The sequence below is a fragment of the Balaenoptera ricei genome, chromosome 3 (assembly GCF_028023285.1).
Source record: "Balaenoptera ricei isolate mBalRic1 chromosome 3, mBalRic1.hap2, whole genome shotgun sequence".
NCBI classification, from domain to species: Eukaryota; Metazoa; Chordata; class Mammalia; order Artiodactyla; family Balaenopteridae; genus Balaenoptera; species Balaenoptera ricei.
This window is the reverse complement of record NC_082641.1, coordinates 139,775,138-139,795,855: the sequence shown is the minus strand read 5'-3', so window position 1 is coordinate 139,795,855 and position 20,718 is coordinate 139,775,138. Positions and strand designations below refer to the sequence as shown.

The window sequence follows — 20,718 nt, the reverse complement described above, 5'->3', positions numbered from 1 at the left end:
ACCAAAATTTGGACGTGGGTCTCCAACTCAAGGCCTCCTACATGTTTTATGGCCTCGTGCATCTCAGATAGTCGAGCTTTTGCTGGGAATGACCCGCTCCTTCACCTGCCTCTGTCTTCATGTTCTTGACGCTTTATGAGCCTATGCTCAGTGAGGGCAGGTGGGAGACGGTCCAGGAGTTTCTAGAATAGAGGGGCTGCCATCCTGGGACTTGAAGGAAAACGAAGAGGGTGTGGAGGGAATCGATGCTTCCTCACCAGCCAGCAGGTGGGCCTCTGAGGCTCTCGGGAGACAGCCCTGACCCCCCTTCTGCCCTGCCTGTTCCAGGAGCTGAAGCTGCCCACCTTCCGAGCCCACTCCCCGCTCCTGAAGAGCCGCCGGTTCTTTGTCGACATCTTAACCCTGCTGAGCAGCCACTGCCAGCTCTGCCCCGCCGCCCGGCACCTGGCCGTCTACCTGCTGGACCACTTCCTGGATCGCTATAACATCACCACCTCCAAGCAGCTCTACGCCGTGGCAGTCTCCTGCCTTCTGCTCGCAAGTACGTGGAACCCACTTCCTTCCCCGTGCCGTTTCCTCCCACTTGGTGAGCCCGGGTGCTCCCGAATCGTTCTACATTTCCACGGTCTTGGCACGTCTTCCGTGTTCGTCCTTAGCTGAATGCGAACCATAGTAATAATAACCAACATTTTCTTTAGCATCTATAATGTACCAGGCCAAGGGATGAGGATTTTAGCAGCTTGATCTTAACGAATCCACGCAGTGACACTAGAAGACAGATACTTTTAGTACCCCCATTTCACCGAGGCACAGAGAGGTTAAGAAACTTGCCTTGGGTCACCCAGCTCATCTATAGCGGACAGGATTTGAGCCCAGAACTGCATGGTGCCAGAACCTGTGTCTTAACCCCATGTCACCTGCTTTCTGACATAGGGCTTCTGAAATTGCTGGCGGGGGGGTGGGGGAGCCCTAGCAACCACTGTTCTTAGAGGTGTTTAGAGATGCGACTGTTTGTGTGGGCCCCAAGCAGGACCCATTATGTAGTCTCCAGGCCTGGGCACAGGCCTCTTGGAGTTTGTATCTTCCAGTGAGGCCTCACTAAAAACACGGCATGGGGACTTCCTTGGCGGTCCAGTGGTTAAGACTTCGCCTTCCAATGCAGGGGGTGCGGGTTCGATCCCTGGTCGGGGAGCTAAGATCCCACATGCCTCACGGCCAAAAAACCAAAACATAAAGCAGAAGCAATATTGTAACAAATTCAACAAAGACTTTAAAAATGATCCACATAAAAAAAAAATCTTAAAAAACAAAACAAAACACGGCATGGCTTTGACCATCTGTCTGCCTAGGTAGGAAATGAATATGCTGCTGCTCTGGTCATCTGCTTAAAACACAGTCTGCCATGCCACGCTGCAACTAAAAATTGCCCCCTGGTTTACCAACAGTCTTAGAAGGACCGTCCGTCAGGGTCCTGCCTCTCTGACCACAAGCCTTTCTCCTCTTCCATCCCTGGGTTCTAGCCAAGCCCCTCCTGTCACAGATCTTTGCACATGCTGTTCCCTCTGCCCACAGCACTTCCCATTCCTTCCCCCTGCCCATCTGGTCCTGGTTAAACGGCACTTGGGCCCTGCACTCACATCCCCGAGAAAGCCTCCCCTGCCGCCTTGGGAGTGGGGTGTACGTAAGGCATCCCTGAGGTACAGCCCCACGGCCTCATGGACTTTTGGTTGACACTCACCTCCCTCACTAAGCAGTGAGTTTCAGGGAGGGAAAGGAGCACATAGTAAGGCCTCAAAAAATAAGATTTGTGGACTCTCGTGCTTCCAGTGCCGGGGGCGGGGGTTCTATCCCTGGTTGGGGAACTAGGATCCCACATGCCGTGTGGTGTGGCCAAAAAAAATAAAATAAAATAAAATGAAAACAATATTTGTGGGCTAAAGGAAATGAATGGAGCCAGAGTTTCCCTTAGAGCTGGGCTTCCACATTTCTCCAAGTTGCCCTTCATGCAGACGAGCGGGACACCCCAAAGTGGCCAGCTGCAGTCACATTTCCTTGACATCTAGTCTTTTCTCCTTAAAATTCAATCAGATCTTAACATCCTCCGCTACAATATGTTATTGTCCTATTTTATTTTATGGGTCCCTTCCCCATTCCCCAGTGCTTGATTCCCTCTGACGCTTTGAGACCACCATGCGCATTTTCTCCCGTGGCTTTGTCTGTCCCTGGCAGGCTGCTACAGACCCTCCAGCACAATCACCCAGGTCCAGACACATGGCTTTAGAGTTTTCAGAATTCTGCCTTGTTTTCCACCCTGGCACCTGCCACCTGCTGTTATCTTAATCCCTTTGGCTGCTCTGGGTTTACAGCCTCCTGACTTGTGATTTTCTCTACCTTGAGCCAGCTGGATTTCCCGTGTTATACAGGGGAGCCTGTCTTGCTGGGAGTCCGGCCTGCTCACTGCTTCAAAGTCTCAAATCAGCACGCAGCTCTGTTTTGTCTTGGGAGGAGCTGGGGGGTTTGCGAGACGTCCCCGTCTGCGGAGAGCAGGACAGGCATCGCGTTTCAGCGGCCCTCGAGGAGTCTGGAGTCTGCACCGTGGCCTCTGGCCTGCTGCCGTCTGCGATCTGTGGGTTGCCTCGAGGGCCCTGGGGGGCAGGGGACTCGGATTTCCGTGGGTTCACCGAGGCTCCCGGCATCTGTCTGGGGAGCTGGGATGAGAGGCGCGCGCTGGGAACTCCTTTGTGCCGCTGTGCCGTGGCAGAGGGAGGCGGCCTTTCAGAGGGGGAGGCAAAGGCCCTCACCCACACATCTGAGGACAGCAGCCAGCCTTGGGCGGCAGGAACGGATTTTTCAGGACACCTGCCATATGCTCAGAGGCCCCAGGAAAGAAAAGTTTCCATGACAGCCTGAAATCCTATTCATTCCTCCCTCCCCTCTCCCCAGGCCGACCTGTCAGCCACAAGGGGGTTCACCTTGCCTCAGGAAAGTTCTGAGTTCTGCTAATTTTGTTGCAAATAATTAATTCCCAGATAAGAAGGGGGACAGTCCTTCTTGCCCGCACCTGTCCGTTCTTAGGTTTTTAAAGCTGCTTCCAGATAAGGGCCTTTGCATAGGTGGAGCCCTCTCACCTACACATAGCCCCTTCTGCCCCCATAAAACAGGAGCCAGTCAAGGACCCATGTCTCCAAGCCTGTGGAAGGGGGCAGAAAAGCAAGAGCTTGTGGGTTGTTCCATGGGGGACCACTGGCAAAGCCACCCTTTGCCTTTCTATGACCAAGTTTTCTGCATTTCCTTCCTTAACACAGGAGAGAATTCTACTATAAATATAATCTAGATATAAATATACCATAAATAGAGAAGGGCCACTCTCTTCTTTAGTCTTTCATCTTACATAGCACCCCTCCCCAACTGTCTGTTGGTTGTTGTTGTTTAATTAAAAGGACAATTTGACAACACAGAAACCCCACCACTTGCAGGTGAGCTGGCTTTCACAGTGCCACATAATGATTGTCGTCCCGACGGGGGCAGCTTCGTTGCTCGCTGGTCCCTTTCTACACGCCCAGCCCTGTGCCAAGCACTTTATACACACATCACGTGGAAGCCTCACAACCAGCCTATGTGATTGTGCTGTCGTCTGACCATCCTGTAGGCTCAGAGAGGCCCAAGGTCACACAGTTTGGAATTTTGCTTTATTTTTTTCAATTGAGGTAGAATTCATATCACAACATAGACTCTACCGTTTTAACCACTGTAAAGTGTACGGTTCCGTGGCATTTGGTACATTAACGCTGTTCTGCAGCCATCACCTCTCTCTAGATCCAGAACACGTTCATCGCCCCAAAAGGAGCCCATGTACCCATTAAGCAGTAACTCCCCATTCCTTCCCACCCCTAGCCCCTGGCAACCACCGGTCTATTCTGTGTCTGTATAGAGTTGACTATTATGGGTATTTCAAATGAAAAGGAACCATACAACATGTGACCTTTTGTGTCTGGTTTCTTTCACTTTCTGTTTTCAGGGTTCATCCATGTTGTAGCATGTATCAGTATTTCATTCCTTGTTATGGCTAAATAATCTCTGTTGTATGGATAGACCACATTTGTTTTTATCCATTCATCTGTTGATGGACATTTTGGTTGTTTTCACTTTTGGCTATTAGGATTAGTGCTGCTGTAAATATTTACTTGGGTACCAGTTTGTTTGAACATCTATTTTCAATTCTTTTGCGTAGTAACCCAGGAGTGGAATTGCTGGTCATATATGGTCATTCTATGTTGAACTTTTTAAGGAAACTTGGGAGTTTTACTTTTGCCTGGTTGTCACTGCTCAGAGATGACTGGCTGCTGAGTTCTTAGCCTCAGGGCATGGACTGGCCTGAGGAAGGAGAGAGGGAGGGAAAGAAAACCAGAAAGACAAGAGGCATGCTCGGTGGTATTGCTACGGTAGCATGGCCTTAAATGTAAGATCTTATGATGATGATACAAAAAGTATGATATACATTTTTATTGTTAAAAACATCCAAAAGATACAGAAGGACTTAGTGTAAAAAAATTGTTTCCCCCCAAATCCATAGTCCCATTCCCAAAGTTTGGGGTGTATCCTTCCAGATCTAGATGTACTTATGTATTTTCATAATGGGAAAACAAACCTATTTTCATTTCTGGGGGTGGGAGGAGGTAGTGAACCATAGATTAACAGCCGTATAAACTGCCCGTAAAGGGACTTCCCTGGTGGTCCGGTGGTTAAGACTCCTCGCTTCCAATGCAGGGGGCACGGGTTTGATCCCTGGTCAGGGAACTAAGATCCCACATGCCACGTGGTGCAGCCAAAAAAGAAAAAAAAAACTGCCCGTAAACAAAATTGCCAGATTCCCTCCCTTCCTCCTTTTTTGATTCTTTTTTTCCCTTTCTAATCCCAATTCCATCACACTTTCTCTTTGCAAACTTCTGTTTTCTTTCATTGTGGCTTCCAGACCCCCACCCCACTCCCTGGGAAAGCAAGGTTTCTTAGTGCTGAGTTGCTGGTGAGCCCTGTCCTGCTCCTGGCTTCTGGTTTGTGAAAAGCCATGAAAGCTCAGGGGGACAAGTCCATCTGTTTCTTGGAATAAAGTTCTGACTTCCATATTTTTGTAGGTGAGCCTGAGTCCAATGCTGGCCTTCATCTCAGCCCTCATCCTCCTCCCCAGGAGAGGGAAACATCAAGCAGGAGGGTGGTCCCACGGCCTCTGCAAGGGAAGGACCCCTCTCTGCACATGGGTCCTCCTGCAGGGCAGGGTCCCGTAGCCCGACGTTGAGTCTGTCATGCTCTGCTGTGCTTACCTGTAGAAAGGCCCATCTCCCTCCTGTAGAGTTTTAAAATTAGAAATGGTATGCTCACTTGTAAATGAGATTCAAAGAATAAAATAAAAAATCTGTTGCCTATCTCATTCTCCAGAGATAACTTCTGGGAACAGTTCCTTACATCTTTTTCCAAAATCGACCGAGTGTATTTTCTAGAAATGTTCTGTGCATATACAAACATACAGTCAGCCCTCATGAGTCCAAGATTCCACTTGTGAATTCGCCTACTCACTAAAATTTATTTGTAACCCCAAAATCAATACTCCTGGAACTTTTCGGGTCATGTGTGGACACGTGCTGAGCAGCAGAAGATGTGAATCGTCTGGCGTGCGTGTTCCCAGCTGAGGTCAAACAAGGCAGCGCTGTGCCTTCTCAGCTCTCATACTAATAACAGGTGTCCTTTTTTTGCTGTTTAGTGCCATGTTTTCTCATTTTTCTGCTTGTTGGTGTTTTTGCTGTGTAAAACGGGCCCTAACCATCGTGCTAAATTGCAGTGTCGTGTTCCTACGTTTGGGAAGGCTGTGATGTGTGTACCTTAGGAGAAAATGTGTGTGTTAGGTAAGCTTTGCTCAGGTATAAGGTGTAAGTGCTGTTGGCTGTGAGTCCAATGATCATGAATCAACAATATAGTCAACAGAAATACACAAAAAGGGTTATGTGTTGATCAGTTGTGATCAGAGGCTCAAAGGAACCTAACCCTGTATCTTCCCCTAGGAGCGTGGTTCTGTATTCACCAGATCAGTGTGCACAGTGAATAATCAGAATCCCTTACATTTGCACAAGTGGATTAATAACATAGGTGTTTTCTTCATGGTACATTAGGGAACATCTTTCCCGTCTGTATGGATTTACCTTACTCTTTTTACTGACTGCAGAGTTCTCCATATTATAAACACTGACATTTATAGAATGACTCCTCTGTCGATGGATATTTACATTGCCATCTTTTTTTTTTTTTTCTTTTTACTGCTTTAAACAATATGACAACAGCTGTCCTTTCCTCTGCATATTTGCACACTGAGGTATGTCTGTGGGATTGCTTTGGTCAGAGGTGTGTGCATTTAAGATTTTGGTGGGTAGCACTGAATTGCCTTGCAGAGGTTTTGACCAACAGCTGAGCAGATCCCTTTTTTCTTAAATTGAACTTAGTGTGTGGGAGCCTTTGGAAGCACGTGCTTCTTCACGAGAGCAACACAGCATCAGAAGAGGAGCATTGTCCCTCCCCCATCCTGGCCCCTCATCACTGTACACTTTGAGCTTCTGTCTATGCTCCCAGCAGAGAGTACATTTGCATCCTGCCTTTCTGCCTTGTCCTGTCCAGGGTGTCCAGGTGAGAAATGAGTTCCCAGACCAACTGCTTTTAAGGTTCCTTAAGCCAGAAATCAGTAGCCTCATCTCTTAGGGCAGGTACCAAAAAAGGCACTGCCTCTGGGTCTCGGGGGAGATTCTAGGAGAGGCCTGTCTTTCTCCTAGAAAAGTACCTCACTCCCCCTCTCTCATCCCTGCATCCCTCCCCTCCCCTCCCCCTGCTTTGATGACTGAGAAGCAGCTTCTTTGACAGCAAAGTGGGGGAGAAGCAGTCCTAATCCCTCCTGGATTTCCCTTCTGGACAAGGATGAAGGAAGGCATCCCAGCTCCCCCCAAAGCTAGGAATGCTTGGGACCCCTCTGGGGCACTAATTATAGGCAGCAGATGCAAAGGGAGCAATTTTTCCAGGTGGCCTTGTTCAGGGGTGTACTTCAGACAAAGCGTAAGATTTATGTATAGAATTAAACCCAAATCTGCGAGGAAATATGGCTGCCCCCGTGCAGGAAATAATTTAACACTCCCTGCCTCTCATGCAAGAGTGGCCAGCACTCAGTTTCCTCCCTGCCATGGTTTCACATTTCAGAAACCAGGATAGGTCTTACCTTTGATGTGTGTGCTTCATATGACCATAGTTTATTATTTCCTCCAAAAAAGCTGCTGCAACATCAGTGGTACATCTTCTAATCGGTGACATTTCGGCGGTGGCCATGCAGCATGGGCGGACTGAAAACAGTGGTCTGTCACGTGAGGGCCACGCTGAGCAGATCCGGGCTCGGGGCTCCAGTGTTACGGCGCAGTGAGTGAGGACACGGTGATTTTCCATTTCCTGTTCCCATCTCTGCAGACTGTCAGGCTTAGAACTATTTGGGGGGGAGGGATTTTGTGTGACGTACCAGTTGGATAGCTGGCTGGGCTGGAAATTCAGAAATCACACCATTTGCCTTAGCAGTTCTAGTGCCCAGACCTGTTTGGCCAAGGCCTGGAGTTTTTTGAGGGGAGGGGGAATCTTGAGCTGCATGGGTTCATTAATCATGCAGTGTTCAGGAGCCCTTGACCCAGCATGGGTAAACCAGTCAAAAAACATTTATTCCACCTCTGCTATATGCCAGATGCTGTGTTCAGCCCCGGGGAGACGGGGGTGAACAGTAGGGGTGCCTACAGGCCCTTTCGTTGACGATGGTTCATTCCACACACATGTACCTACTATGCGCTGAGCCTGGGAGACTGTAGGGCACAAAGCAGATCAAGTCCCCGGCCTAAAGAAGCAGCCTTCAAGCCAAGCATGACCAGCAGGTCTCTGGGCACCTGCCAAGAACAAGCCAGTCGCCCTTCTGAGAAAATCCAAGTGTCCTTACTGTTAGGAGAACAGCCCGGCTCACACAAAGACCCGGACATTGACGTTGGGCACCCTGTCTGCTCCTCACGCTGTCTGCAGTTTGCCTGCTGGGAGCTAGGCATTCATCTTTATTTTCTTTTTATTTACAGTAGCCTTGAACCCTCTCTGTAGTGAATACTCGTGTCTTGTAGTACCTTCTCCGCTCTTACGGCCAGAATTGCATTATACGCATTCTCCTGCTAGTGCTGAAGTCTGAGAGGGCAGAGCTCAGAGTCGTTCATTAGGCACCCGTTCCCCACACCCAGAGACTGTCTTCCAGATTAGAGGCCCTCCTTGCTTTGCCTAGGAGACTCGGGCTCCACGTGGTGGGCGTTCACTCCCCTGGTCACAGCAGCCGGCCCTCCATGGGACACCCACCGCCTGGTCAGCATTGGTCTCGATTGTACCTTTCGTAAAACCAAAAGATCGTAAACCCAAAGGATCATAAAACCAACTGAAAGCAAGGCACCTTTCAGTTGGTTTTAAAACCCCTTCCAAATAGATAACTAATAAGAACCTGCTGTATAGCACAGGGAACTCCACTCAATACTCTGTAATGGCCTATATGGGAAAAGAATCTAAAAAAAAAAAAGAATGGATATGTGTATATGTATAACTGATTCACTTTGCTGTACACCTGAAACTAACACAACATTGTAAATCAGCTATACGGTGGCGCAGTGGTAAAGAGTCTGCCTGCTAATGTAGGGGACATGGGTTCGAGCCCTGGTCCAGGAAGATCCCACATGCCATGGAGCAACTAAGCCCATGAGCCACAACTAGTGAGCCTGCACTCTAGAGCCCGCGAGCCACAACTACTGAAGCCCGCGTGCCTAGAGCCCGTGCTCCACAACAAGAGAAGCCACCGCAATGAGAAACTCGCGCACCGCAACGAAGAGTAGCCCCCGCTTGCCGCAGCTAGAGAAAGCCCATGCGCAGCAATGAAGACCCAACACAGCCAAAAATAAATAAGTAAAATAAATAAATAAAATAAATAAATTTATTTTTTAAAAATTAAAAAAAATAAATAAAGATCACTGTCCTCAAAACAAAAACAAAAGCCCCTTCCAGGCCCAAAGGAAATACACCAGCCTGTCCCCTCTCTGGGTGGTGAGATGAGATTATTTTCATGTTAGGAGTGGATTTGCAAGATGGTCTTCAAGGAGCATGCCTTGCCTTTCCCTATGTCCTAGTCTTGGACTAGGGCAGATCCACATTCAGAAACCTTCTCTGGCAGTTACTTTGCCGGTTCTGGCTTCTAGGGGCCCATCAGTGGCATCTTGTCTTCTGAGAAGTTAAAACTGCTTTTCCTCAGCAGGAGAGTGGTATTTGTTCCTTGTGGAAAATTAGAAAATATTAAAAAATATAAAGAATAAAATAAAAACTACTTGCAAACTCACTGCATTTTTTTCTATAATCAGAATTTGGGGGTAGAGGGCAGATCCTGGCCTCAGTGATCATGGAACGGTTAATATTTATTGTTTCTATGCCAGGCAGTGTTTTGAATTCTTTGTGTGGGTTTGCTCATTTAATCCTCAGAACAATCCTGTGAAGTAGGCACTGTTATTTTCCTCAGTTGACAGAGGATGAAACCGAGGCCTAGTACTTGGGTAACTTGCCCATTGGCACACAGCTAGGATGGGGACCCAGGTGGCCATCACCGCCCCCCAACCCTGCCCCCGAGTCCTTGCTCTCAGCTGCTACACAACAGCAGCATTTGTCCCACAGCAGATCACTTTCTTTTATTTATTTATTATTATTTATTTATTTTTATAAATTTATTTATTTAATTTTTAATTTAATTTTGGCTGCATTGGGTCTTCGTTGCTGTGCACAGGCTTTTCTCTAGTTGCAGCGAGCGGGTGCTACTCTTTGTTGCGGTGCGCGGGCTTCTCATTGCAGTGGCTTCTCTTGTCGTGGAGCACGGGCTCTAGGCGTGCGGGCTTCAGTAGTTGTGGCTCGTGGGCTCTAGAGTGCAGGCCCAGTAGCTGTGGCGCACGGGCTTAGCTGCTCCGTGTCATGTGGGATCTTCCCGGACCAGGGCTCAAACCCGTGTCCCCTGCATTGGCAGGCAGATTCTCAACCGCTGTGCCACCAGGGAGGTCCCAGATCGCTTTCTTCCTTGGCTGTAGCAAGAAGACTCAAACAAGCAAACAGAGAGGTTTCTGGGAGATGCCTGGCTCCTCTGCTTTCCGAGGCTGCAGAGCACGTTTTAGCTGACCTGGATGAAAACTTCGACCCTAAGTACCAGTGTTTCACGTCTGGAAGGGGCCAAGATTGCTGCGCTCCTCCCCTCCCCCTCCCCCTTCCCTCCCCTCCCTTCCCCCACCTCCTTCCACTCCCCCTCCCCTCCCCCTTCTCCCCTTTCCCTCCCCCTCCCCTTACCCCCTTCCCTTCCCCCTTCTCCTCTTCCTCTTTCTCCTCCCTTCTCCAAGCAGAGAGGTTGGAACAACAAAGGACCCAGGACCCCTCCATCCATGCCTTCAGCACCACAGCCTAGAAGAGCTCTCTCTCAGCTCTTCCTGCAGCCGGCAGCCTGGTCAGGCCCAGTCCAGGGCAGCCCCTGGTGGGCCGGGAGTGGGCATTCTGCAAAGCAGTGACCCTCATTACAGGGGAGAACTCTGTAGTGTAACCCAGGCCCCAGATGCCAGCCGTGTACATGACAAGGGGCCACATCCCATGGCCCCGGCTGTTACAGTCAATGATATTATTTGGGTCCCTTGTAAAGAGGAGCACAAAGGAGCCTGGGCATTGCTGGGGCCACCGTGTGAAGTCATCCCACCAGTTGCTCCATCCTGAGACAGGGAAGTCCTCGCAGCCAGAAGGGAAGCCAGTGTCTGACCCAGCTGGCCGAATGCCACCTCTGACCTCGGAGACGTTTTTACAGTTTCCTCCTGGAGAAAGCAACCACCTGCAACCTCACCTCCGGTCCAGAGTTGGACTCAGGAACTGAGTCAGCCTGTCAGAAATGTGTTTTCATTCATTCGTGCGTTCAGTATTTATCGAGCTCTGCTCTGTGCCAGAGACTGGAGATGCAGCCTTGCTGTGAGGAGGGGAAGGAGGGAGACTCAGTAAGGCAGGGTGAGGACGGGGACTTGATCTGTCTTGGGCCCCACCATCTCCCAGGCTCAGCACACAGTGGGTACGTGTGTGTGGAAGGAATCTTCAGTGACAGGGACCGTAGACATTCCTTACGGACCTTTCTTTGTGTCCTGAGGAAGGAAGGGAGCTCAACCAGGGAAGGTAGCCGAGCTTCACCTTCATGCCGCGTCTCCCTGACACCCAGGTCTGGCTGAGATTACAGGCTTGTTTTTGCAGGACGTTTCCTAACCTCCAGGTCTCTGGAGGGGCTGGAGCTCTTGGACACAGCATGTGTGCAGCGGGATAGCGTGGGGGAGACACATGCTCCCCGCTTCCCACCCGCTATGGTCTTCACAGCTTCCTCCCTTCCCTGAAAACCACCACCGAAGCACTGTCTTATAGCCGGAGGGTTTTCTTGCTCTGTCCCTGGCTTTCTCTCTCTCCCACCTCAAATCCTGTTCACAGATTAAGCTGTTATTGCACCTGTGACTGTGACTGCACGCTTGGTCCTGAAGCGAGCAGAGGTTTATAAAGCGGCGCACGTTCCAATGTTTGTTGAGCGCTGGGCCCTGTTCTGAGCACACCGAGCCCTTGTGTCATCCTCACCACCATTCTGTCTCCTTCTGTTCCTCCCATTGCACGGGCCCCAGAGGTTGAGACTCGCCCCAGACCACACAGCCGGTGAGTGGCTGAGCCTCTGGAGAACCCAGGGTGACCCTTGGCACCGTGCTTGCTCTGCCTCTTCGTGCTGCATCGCAAAGTCAGACAGCCTTTCGGAGGGTGCCGTCCCCAGAGTAGCTTCCTGGCTTCTCCATCAGATTGCTCAAAATCTGTCTCCCCTGGTTCCTCGGAAAGACACTTGTCTGCTGGACATATGAGCATGCCCCTTTGGGGACGAGTAGGAAGCAACCTTCTGGCCTCAATAACTACAAAAATCCAAAGAGCTTTTTTTTTTTTAATTTTTAAAAATTGAAGTAGTGTTGATTTACAGTGTTGTGTTAATTACTGCTTTACAAAGAAATGAATCAGTTATATATATATATATATATATATATATATATATATATATATATATATATATACACATTCTTTTTTTAATATTTTCTTTTCCGTTATGGTTTATCACAGGATATTGAATATAGTTCTCTGTGCTATACTGTAGGACTTTGTTGTTTATCCATTCTATATATAAAAGCTTATATCTGCTAACCCCACTTCCCACTCCATCCCTCCCCCACCAGTCTCCCTTGGCAATCACCAATCTGTTAGAGAACAGATGTTAGTGATTCTGTTTCTGTTTCATAGATAAGTTCATTTGTGTCTTATTTTAGGTTCCACATATAAGTGATATCATACGGTATTTGTCTTTCTCTTTCTGACTTACTTCACTTAGGATGGTAATCTCTAGGTCCGTCCATGTAGCTGCAAATGGCATTTCAGTCTTTTTAATGGCTGAGTAATATTCCATTGTGTATATGTACTATATCTTCTTTATCCTTTCATCTTTCAATGGACATTCTGTTGCTTCCATGTCCTGGCTATTGTAAATAGTGCTGCTCTGGACACTGGGGTGCATGTATCCTTTTGGACCATGTTTTTCTCCGGATATATGCCCAGGAGTGGGATTGCTGGATCATATGGTAGCTCTGTTTTTAGTTTTCTGAGGAACCTCCATATCGTTTTCCACAGTGGCTGCACCAACTTACATTCCCACCAACAGTGTAAGAGGGCTCCCTGTTCTCCACACTCTCTAGGGGAGGCTGTTCTTTATTACAGAAAGTATTCCTGTTGGAGATGTACTCTTCAACTTCAGTTCTGCCATTGGAAATAAAAACTGAGTCTTGTTGATCATACAAATCTTTAGTGGAAAGGCTCTGGAATAAGTAGGAGGATTGATGAAGATGAGTATTTGTAGAGAACATGGTGGTTAGATGGGGAGGCTGCAGCTGACCTGACACTCACATCCATGGGAATTCCTGCGTCCAGGTAGATAAACTCACTATGGAGACTTTCTGGAATTGCAGGGATCTTCGTGATTGTATCTGAGATTTCCTGCTTGTGGTATAGAAAGCTCTGGACTTTGGAGCCATTTATGTATTCGTTTAAAAAAAACCTATTAAGTATTGAATTTGTGCTGGCTGCTGTGCTAGGTGAAGGGGATCTATAATGTTCTGCAAGACAGATGTAATCCCCATCCTCATGGAATAAGTAGCCAGCCAGACTTCTCATTTTGCTCTCGCCCTTCACAGCTGGGTGATTGGGGCAACTCACTTAACCTTTCTGAGCTTCTGATTCCATGTGGAAAACACTCCCAGCCCCTGGGGTTGTTCCCAGAATGCACTGAGTTCACTTGTCAAGGGCGTAACAAGCGTGGTCCATGGAGGCTGCCCCTCCCTCGGGACTGCCTGCATTGCTTGATGCCTGCTGTGCTGTGCGTGGAGCCTGAGATGCAGAGGGGAACCAAGTGTGAAACTCCCTGCCCTCCGGGGCTCACATCCTAGTGTGTGGATTCCCTGCTTCTTGCTAACCAGCTGGGACACCTGGGAAAGTCCCACCCCTGTGGGGAAGACCCATCCGGGAAAGGCCTTGGACCCCACACTGCCCTTGTCCTCCCTCTCTGTGAATCTTGGAACCACCAGCAGGAGGGTGGAATTCAAGGTCACAATCCAGGGGAAGGAAGCTGGGGCCACTCTAGTGTCCTCTCTGGGGATCCCTCACAGCCCAGCCAGTGGAATTGGTGGAGCTGGGGGAGCCTTTGGTTGGACTTATTTCCACCCCTTTTTCAGAGCCTGTAAGAAAATGTCTGTAGCATCGGCTGCCAACTCTAGTTCATCTCTACCCAACTAATAGGGCTTCAGAAGAAAGATCACAGGTCTGGCGTGCAAGGAATAAATAACAATGTTCAGTAAATAATAGCAGCATCTGCTACCATTTATGGGGCGCTTCCTATGCCCTGGGTCCTGTGCCAGTCACATACCTACTATCTCCTTGAGCCCTCCCAACCACCCTTTGGGGTGTGGGTTTCCAAGAGATTGCCAAAGTCATGCAGGTCATAACAGCAGGAAGGATGGAGAACTAGCACTTGAGCCTGAACTCAAAGTCCTTGGAGGGAAAAGGGGAGCATTCTTGCCTGTTTCCAGTCAGGACCTCCCCCAGAATCCGGGTTCTCCCTGGTAACAGGATGCTCAGCCCTCATTAAATATCCTCAGGACTAGCTGTAAATAAAGCTGGCCGGTTCTGCCCCACCTAATGGCCACTGCTCTCCCCTTCGATGAAGGAAGAATCTGAAGAAGGAAGAATTAGTATCAGAAAGGTCTCCACTCAGCCTGTCCCAGCCTGGGGACTACAGGGCCCAGTGCTTTCTCTCCCAAGTACTGGTGAAAAGCCCTTTCCCCCAGGGCTTTCTCTTTCCTCTTGGGTCCTCAGCTCCTGTACCTCCCAGCTCTTTTCTACAGTCAGCTCAGAAGATGTCAGGTCCACCTGGAGGGCCAGGGAGCCATTGGGGCAGCTCTTTACCCTCTGACCTGCCTCCCTCCCTTCCCTTTATCATCAGCAGCATACAGAGTAGGGCAGGGAGCTGCGGGAAGGGGGAGGGTAGCCATGGGGTCTCAATTCCTCATCAAATTTTGTTTCTCGTTCTCAGATGAAGGGCGGGGGGAGGACTTCAAATAGGAGAGAGGCCTTTCTTCAGAAAGAGCAGCTTTGACTGTTTTTAAAGGCATGGTACTTCTTTAGCAAAGAAGAATAGTTTTAGTAGCTATTGCATTAAAACCTGGTTCTCTTTAGCCTGGGAACTTTGGCCTCATGTCTGAGCCTAGGTTTAGCTCCTGAATGGGCAGCAGGTAATCCTGAATGAGTCTGTAAATGGGCATCTTGCCAGGCATGAGGGACTGTTGGGGGGATTAACTGGGACCTGTCTACTAGAGAGTGGGCAGCGCTGGGCCTGGGCTTGAGAAACGGGCAACACTGGCTTTTTACAGACTCCCATTCTGTGCTGTTTATGTTTCTGTTTAAGAATTTTTCTAAAGGCAGTGTAAATGTGGATGAGCCTTAGAGCTGCATAATGCATTCATGGGGGTTCATTATAACATTTTCTCTATTTTTTTTGTATTTAAAAATTTTTCCAAAATAAAGAGTTTGGTTTTTGTTTTGTTTTGTTTTGTTTTTTAAGCAACTAAAAATACTTCTTCTCTTGACCCTACTTCAGAAAAGTCAGGAATCTGTTTGGTCTGTTTTAAGGCTTGATTGTCAGGACAGTAGGTAGAAGAAGAAAGAGCCAGTATTTAGTCAATTCACAGAGACAGAAAGTAGAAAGGTGGTTATCAGGGGTTGGTGGAGGGAAACAGGGAATTGTTTAATGGGTATAGAGTTTCAGTTTTGCAAGATGAAAAGAGTTCTGGAGATTGGTTACACAATAGTGTGAATGTACTTAATGCTCCTGAACAGTACAGTTAAAAACGGTTAAAATGGTACATCTTCTGTTATGTGCATTTTACTATAATTTCTTTAAATGCCATTTAAAAAAAGAGAGAGGAAAAAAAAAAAAAAAAGCCAGTGTGTGAGCGTCACTCCTGAGGCTTGCTGGCTTACGGTGTCTGGCCACTGTGGCCTAGTCTGCGGTTAAGAGTTTAGGTCACTTGGTGGCCTCACGGTCATCCGTCCACTAACTAACTCTGTGACCTGCCAAGTGTGGCTCAGGCTGTCTGTGCAGCAGCCCCTGGGCGTGTGGGAGCGCCCAGTCAGCTGGTGTGCAGAGCACCCTCAGAGGCGTTGTTTGCATGTTTCACCACTACCACCAACACTACGGGCTCACGTGCATGTGGCTGGCCTCCCAGATTCAGGGTGAGTGCTTTGATAGGCTTAGGATTTTTTTTTTTTTAAACTTAGTATGTCGACAGTGCTCCCACTGTTCAAATTTGGGACAGTGTGAATATCCAAAAAGAAAAATGTAGATGAAACGGCAGAATTGTTAAAAATTCTTTTTTTCAACCCCAACGTAATAATTTATTCAGGAAAGGGTCCTCCGTGGATCCCAAACCACTGAGTTAAAGGCTGTTGGGAAACAGGATATTCACTTATTCTTGAGGTGGCACCTCACAGATGACTTATTAGTTTCACAGGAGAATGGTACCTTTAAAATGGAGAGATCTGGCGTCAGCACCTTAACCAAGCGATCAAATGTAACATCGCTATTGCTGGGACAAATTGATGTTGTATAATTCCTGATGTGATCTGTTAAGAGGGACAAAACGTCACCTCTGTAGTTTTCTTGCTCAAACCGTTTGATCATGAGGAAACAATCAGGGAAGCCAGAATACGGGACATTGTACAGCTGGCCTGGATTCATCCAAAGAGTCCATGTCATGAAAAACAAACAAAGAATGGGACCAAAGAGATGTAACAGACACCATGTGTAACCTTTTGGATCTGGATCAAAAAAACAGAGATTATAAAGGCATTTTTGGGACCCTTGGGGGAAGTCAAATATGGATTGAATGTTAGAAAATGTTAACTACATTAATGCTGGTGTTCTTGCAATTAGGTAGGAAAATGACCTCAGGGATGGATGCTGAAATATCCAGGGGTGGCATGTCATGCCTGCAACTTAATTAAAAAATGGTCCAGCAAAACCAATATTTATATACCACACACACACACACACACACACACGGCAATTGTGTGGCTCCGTGTCAGCTGTTGGTGAATCTGGGGAAGGGTCATCTGGGTTCATTGTTCAGTTCTTTCTTCTTTCCTGTGGATTTGAAACTTTTCCAAATAAAAAGTACATCAAACAAGTTGAAGACAGTCTGTGGCTCTTGTCTGACTTGGAAAGACTCGGACTTCTGTCCCCCGCCCCTCCCGGGGGACCTGCCTAGAGACTCCCAGGCATCTGTTGTCTGTGCCGTTTGTCAATAAGGAGCAAGCTGCTGAGTGGCGGTGCTCGGTGGTGGCGGGCTGGGGACAAAGGGCTGCCCGGCTCATGGTCATGGGAGGAGGGGAGGAAACGTCTGCCCGGCACGTGCAACACCAGGAAACTCATAAAATCTTTGCTGGCTGTGAAATGTGTTGTTCGCTAAGAGCGGGGGCTGCGAGGTCACTCCTAGGTGTGGAGCTGAGTGCTTGCGTGAGCTTTTTCTCTGAGCCTCTGGGGCTCTGAACAGAACCTGCCTGGGAGGATCTGGTGTGTGTCCAGCACAAAGCCTGGTGCCCGGCCCAGCATGGGAGCTCTGTCCATTCCTGTGTGCTGGGTACTTCTTACAGCACTTTGCATCCTGCATAGCCATGCTTTCTCCGTGTGGGGCGGATTCCTAGAGAAGAAATGAACAGCCTGTGGAGTTCAGTGCTTTTAGGGCCAGGGTCAACTTGTCGAGGATTCAGACCCAGCTCTGCCCTGCTCTGCAGTGCCGTGGGTCCCCAGGTAGCCTCCCCAGTGTGGGGAGCCGAGGGAGCAGGTGAATCAGATTCCTCAGTAATCCATGGCCCCTTCCATTTGAGGGTGATCCTTTCTGGGCCTGGTGGCTGGGGAAAAGGCAGAACTCTGAAAGGTTTGAAAAGCACTGAGGGCAGGGAGAAATTAATCTGATTGAGCACATCTGCCGGTCGGAATAGATTGCTGGCTGCCAGCAAGACCGTGGAAGGGTCTTGGTGCCACCGCTGGCACGATGCAATAGCGATGCTACATTTGATCGCTTGGTTAAGGTGCTGACGCCAGATCTCTCCATTTTAAAGGCACCAGATGCAAAGGTTTCTGCCAGAGCTGTGACCTTCACCATGCCACCCTCTGCTCTGGGAAGAAAAGAGCTCTAGCTATTGAGTGCCTGGGAACAGCATTGGCTCAGGTCAGCCCAAGGTTCAGGGAAACCTTGACAATTTTGCAAGAAAAGTATTGTTTTCTTTCTTTTTAATTTGCATAAAGAACAAGTGAATTGTTGGAGAAAAAAATAGCCGATACAGATAATCAGAGAGCATCAGAGAACAATTCAGATGGCCTACAATTCAGCTATCCAGAGAGAACCATTCATTCTCTCAACAGATAGGCATTGGGCATCTACTGTGTGCCGGGGACTGTGCTGGCACCTCGGGGCACACCTTTGAATACGTGGGACATGGTTCCCATCCTTCTGGGGCTCACACTTGTTAGTGACCTATTCATGGTCAGGTGCTGGCCACTGATACTCCTATTTGAGATGAAACAATCTGAGTGTGAGAAGTGCGTTGATGGCACCGAGTGGCCTCTGAACTGAGCTCTGGAGGACACATGATAAGGGGGTGAGGGGATGAGCACGCCCACTGGAGGAGGGGCCAGATTCCAAGTGTGGCTGGACCCAGTGCTTTGGGAGGGCGAGGGGCCCTGAGGCTGCGGAAGGCAGCAAGGCCTGGTCAGCAGGATCCCCCCTACCCGGGACTTTGGCGTTCAAGAGCCTCTTCCCCTTGGGGAAGGGGCAGCACTGTCCTCACCTTTTCCTGCCCGAGTTGCCCTGGTACAAGGCAAGGGAGTAAGGTGTGTGCTCTGCCGGCGGGGCCGTGGATGGGGCTCGGGAAGGAGATGAGGCTGGGTTGCTTTGCTGCAAGCCGCTTCGGGACCGGTCAGCATCGTCTCTGCTCCCCCGTGGCAAGCACCAGAGCTTCACGTCACCACCTCTGCCCACCCAGTGGACTGTCGCCTGGCTCCCCGAGAAGAAGGATGCAGGCCTCCCAGAGTCAGTGTTTCATTTCTCGTGATGTCTTTTGAGGCCTTAGTGAGGAATGTCTTGTATCTGCTGCAGGGCTGCCGGCCTGAAGTGGTTACGCCCTTATCTCTCAGCGAGCCTGAGCGTCTGCTGAGAACTGGGTCGGGGGCGCTGGCAGTTGAGCCCAGGTGTGTGGATGATTTGTTGGCTGTTCCCTTCATCGGCACAGATGTGTGCTCGGAGCTCAGCTTGGTCGCCCACTGCCTCTTCCGACACCTGCTCCCGCAGCTGTCCTGCACCCAGTGAGGTTAGGCTTGGAGGCCAAGGCGACCAGACCAAGGCCGCCACCATCCGATGTGGGCATCGGGCAGCACGTGGGGACCATGGTCAGGGAAGGTTTCCAGAGGGCAGTGGCTTTGAGGTGAAGGACCGGGTGAGCTTGGCGGAGTGAAGAGGGGATGGGGAAGGGTGCTCTGGGCAGAGGGGCTGTGCAGACGAAGGCTCGTAGGCAAGGAGGGCACGGTGCCTGCAGAGAACTTCCGTGGCCGAGGCTACAGCCAGGTGTGCGTGGTTCCCCCGAGTGAGGGTGTGGGGGCTGCACGCCCCCTGCCTGCGGAGCCCTCCACAGCAGAGGCTGCCACTAGGGCCCTCCACAACTGATGACTGCCAGGGGGACATTGCTGTGGAAATCCTCGGTTCCCTTGACCCTTGAGTGGGATAACCCCGGGCTTGTGTTTTATTTCTGTGTGTTTGTATCTAGCTTCATGTGGATTTATTTCCTGCAGATTATTTCCAGGACCTTCCAGTATGAGGTCATTGTTCCTTCAGTACTTCCCAGGCTGTGTGACATGTCTGTCTGCGGGGTTTCGCATCTTTTTGCCACTGTGCATTGATATGAATGTATTCCAGTTGTCTGTTCCTGCAAAACAAATCACCCCAAAACTAAGTGATTTAAAACAACAACGATGGGGGTCGCTTGATGGTTCCTGTGCTGGTATTACCTGGACTCCTTCATACAGTTGCTGGAGGATCCACTGGCCTGGAAGGTCCAGGGTGGCCTCATTCACGTGTGTGAGAGTCGGTGCTGGCTGGGCTGTTGCCTGGGCATCTTGGTTCTCCTCCTTGTGGCCTCTTCACCTCCAATAGGCTAGACTTGCTTCCTTGCACAGAGGTCTGGGAATGGCACTCCAGGCGGGACAAAGGCAGAAGATGCAAGGCCTCTTAAAGCCTCGCTTTGGAAGTCACATGACGCCACTTTTTTTGTTTTCCAGTTTTATTGAGATACAGTTGGCAGACTGCATTAGTTTAAGGCGTACAGTGGTTTGATATATGCATATATTGTGAAATGATCACCACAATAAGTTAACATCCATAATCTCACATAGTTAGACTTTTTTTTCTTGCAATGAGAACTTTTAAGATCTACTCTTTTAGCAACTTTCAAATATGCAACATGGTTAAGTATAGTCAGTATGCCCGACGTTGCATCCCCAGGACCAATTTATCTTATAACTGGACGTTTGTCCCTTCTGACCATCTTCACATCCCTCACCCCCCACCTCTGGCAACCACCAATCTGCTCTCTGTATCTGAGTTTGTTTTTTTAAGATTCCACATGTAAGAGATATCATAACAGTATTTGTCTTTCTCTGACTCTCTCATTATTCACTTAACATAATGCCCTCAAGGTCCATCCATGTTGTCCCAAATGGCAGGATTTCCTTCTTTTATGGCTGAATAATATCCCATTGTATATAAATACTATATTTTCTTATCCATTCGTCGGAAAGGGGACACTTAGGTTGTCTTGGCTGTCGTGAATAATGCTGCAGTGAACATAGGGGTGCAGAAACCTCTTCAAGGTCAAGTGCCGTTTTGGCTTTTGTCCCTTTCCTGTCTTCTCCTACTTACAGATCTTTCCTAGGCTCACATCCCAAGCAAACTG

At 49.0% G+C, this 20,718-nt stretch overlaps 1 protein-coding gene across 3 annotated transcripts in view; it reads left to right on the top strand.

Moving 5' to 3' along the window:
• Positions 1-20,718, top strand: part of CCNJL (cyclin J like) — a 56,396-nt gene that overhangs the window by 29,352 nt on the left and 6,326 nt on the right. For 2 of the 3 annotated variants that reach the window (XM_059917623.1, XM_059917622.1), the window contains exon 3: positions 328-586. In XM_059917623.1, coding sequence (XP_059773606.1) covers positions 328-586 — 259 coding nt within the window. The remainder of the gene's footprint in view (positions 1-327; positions 587-20,718) is intronic. The other variant, XM_059917625.1, reaches the window with a different exon arrangement.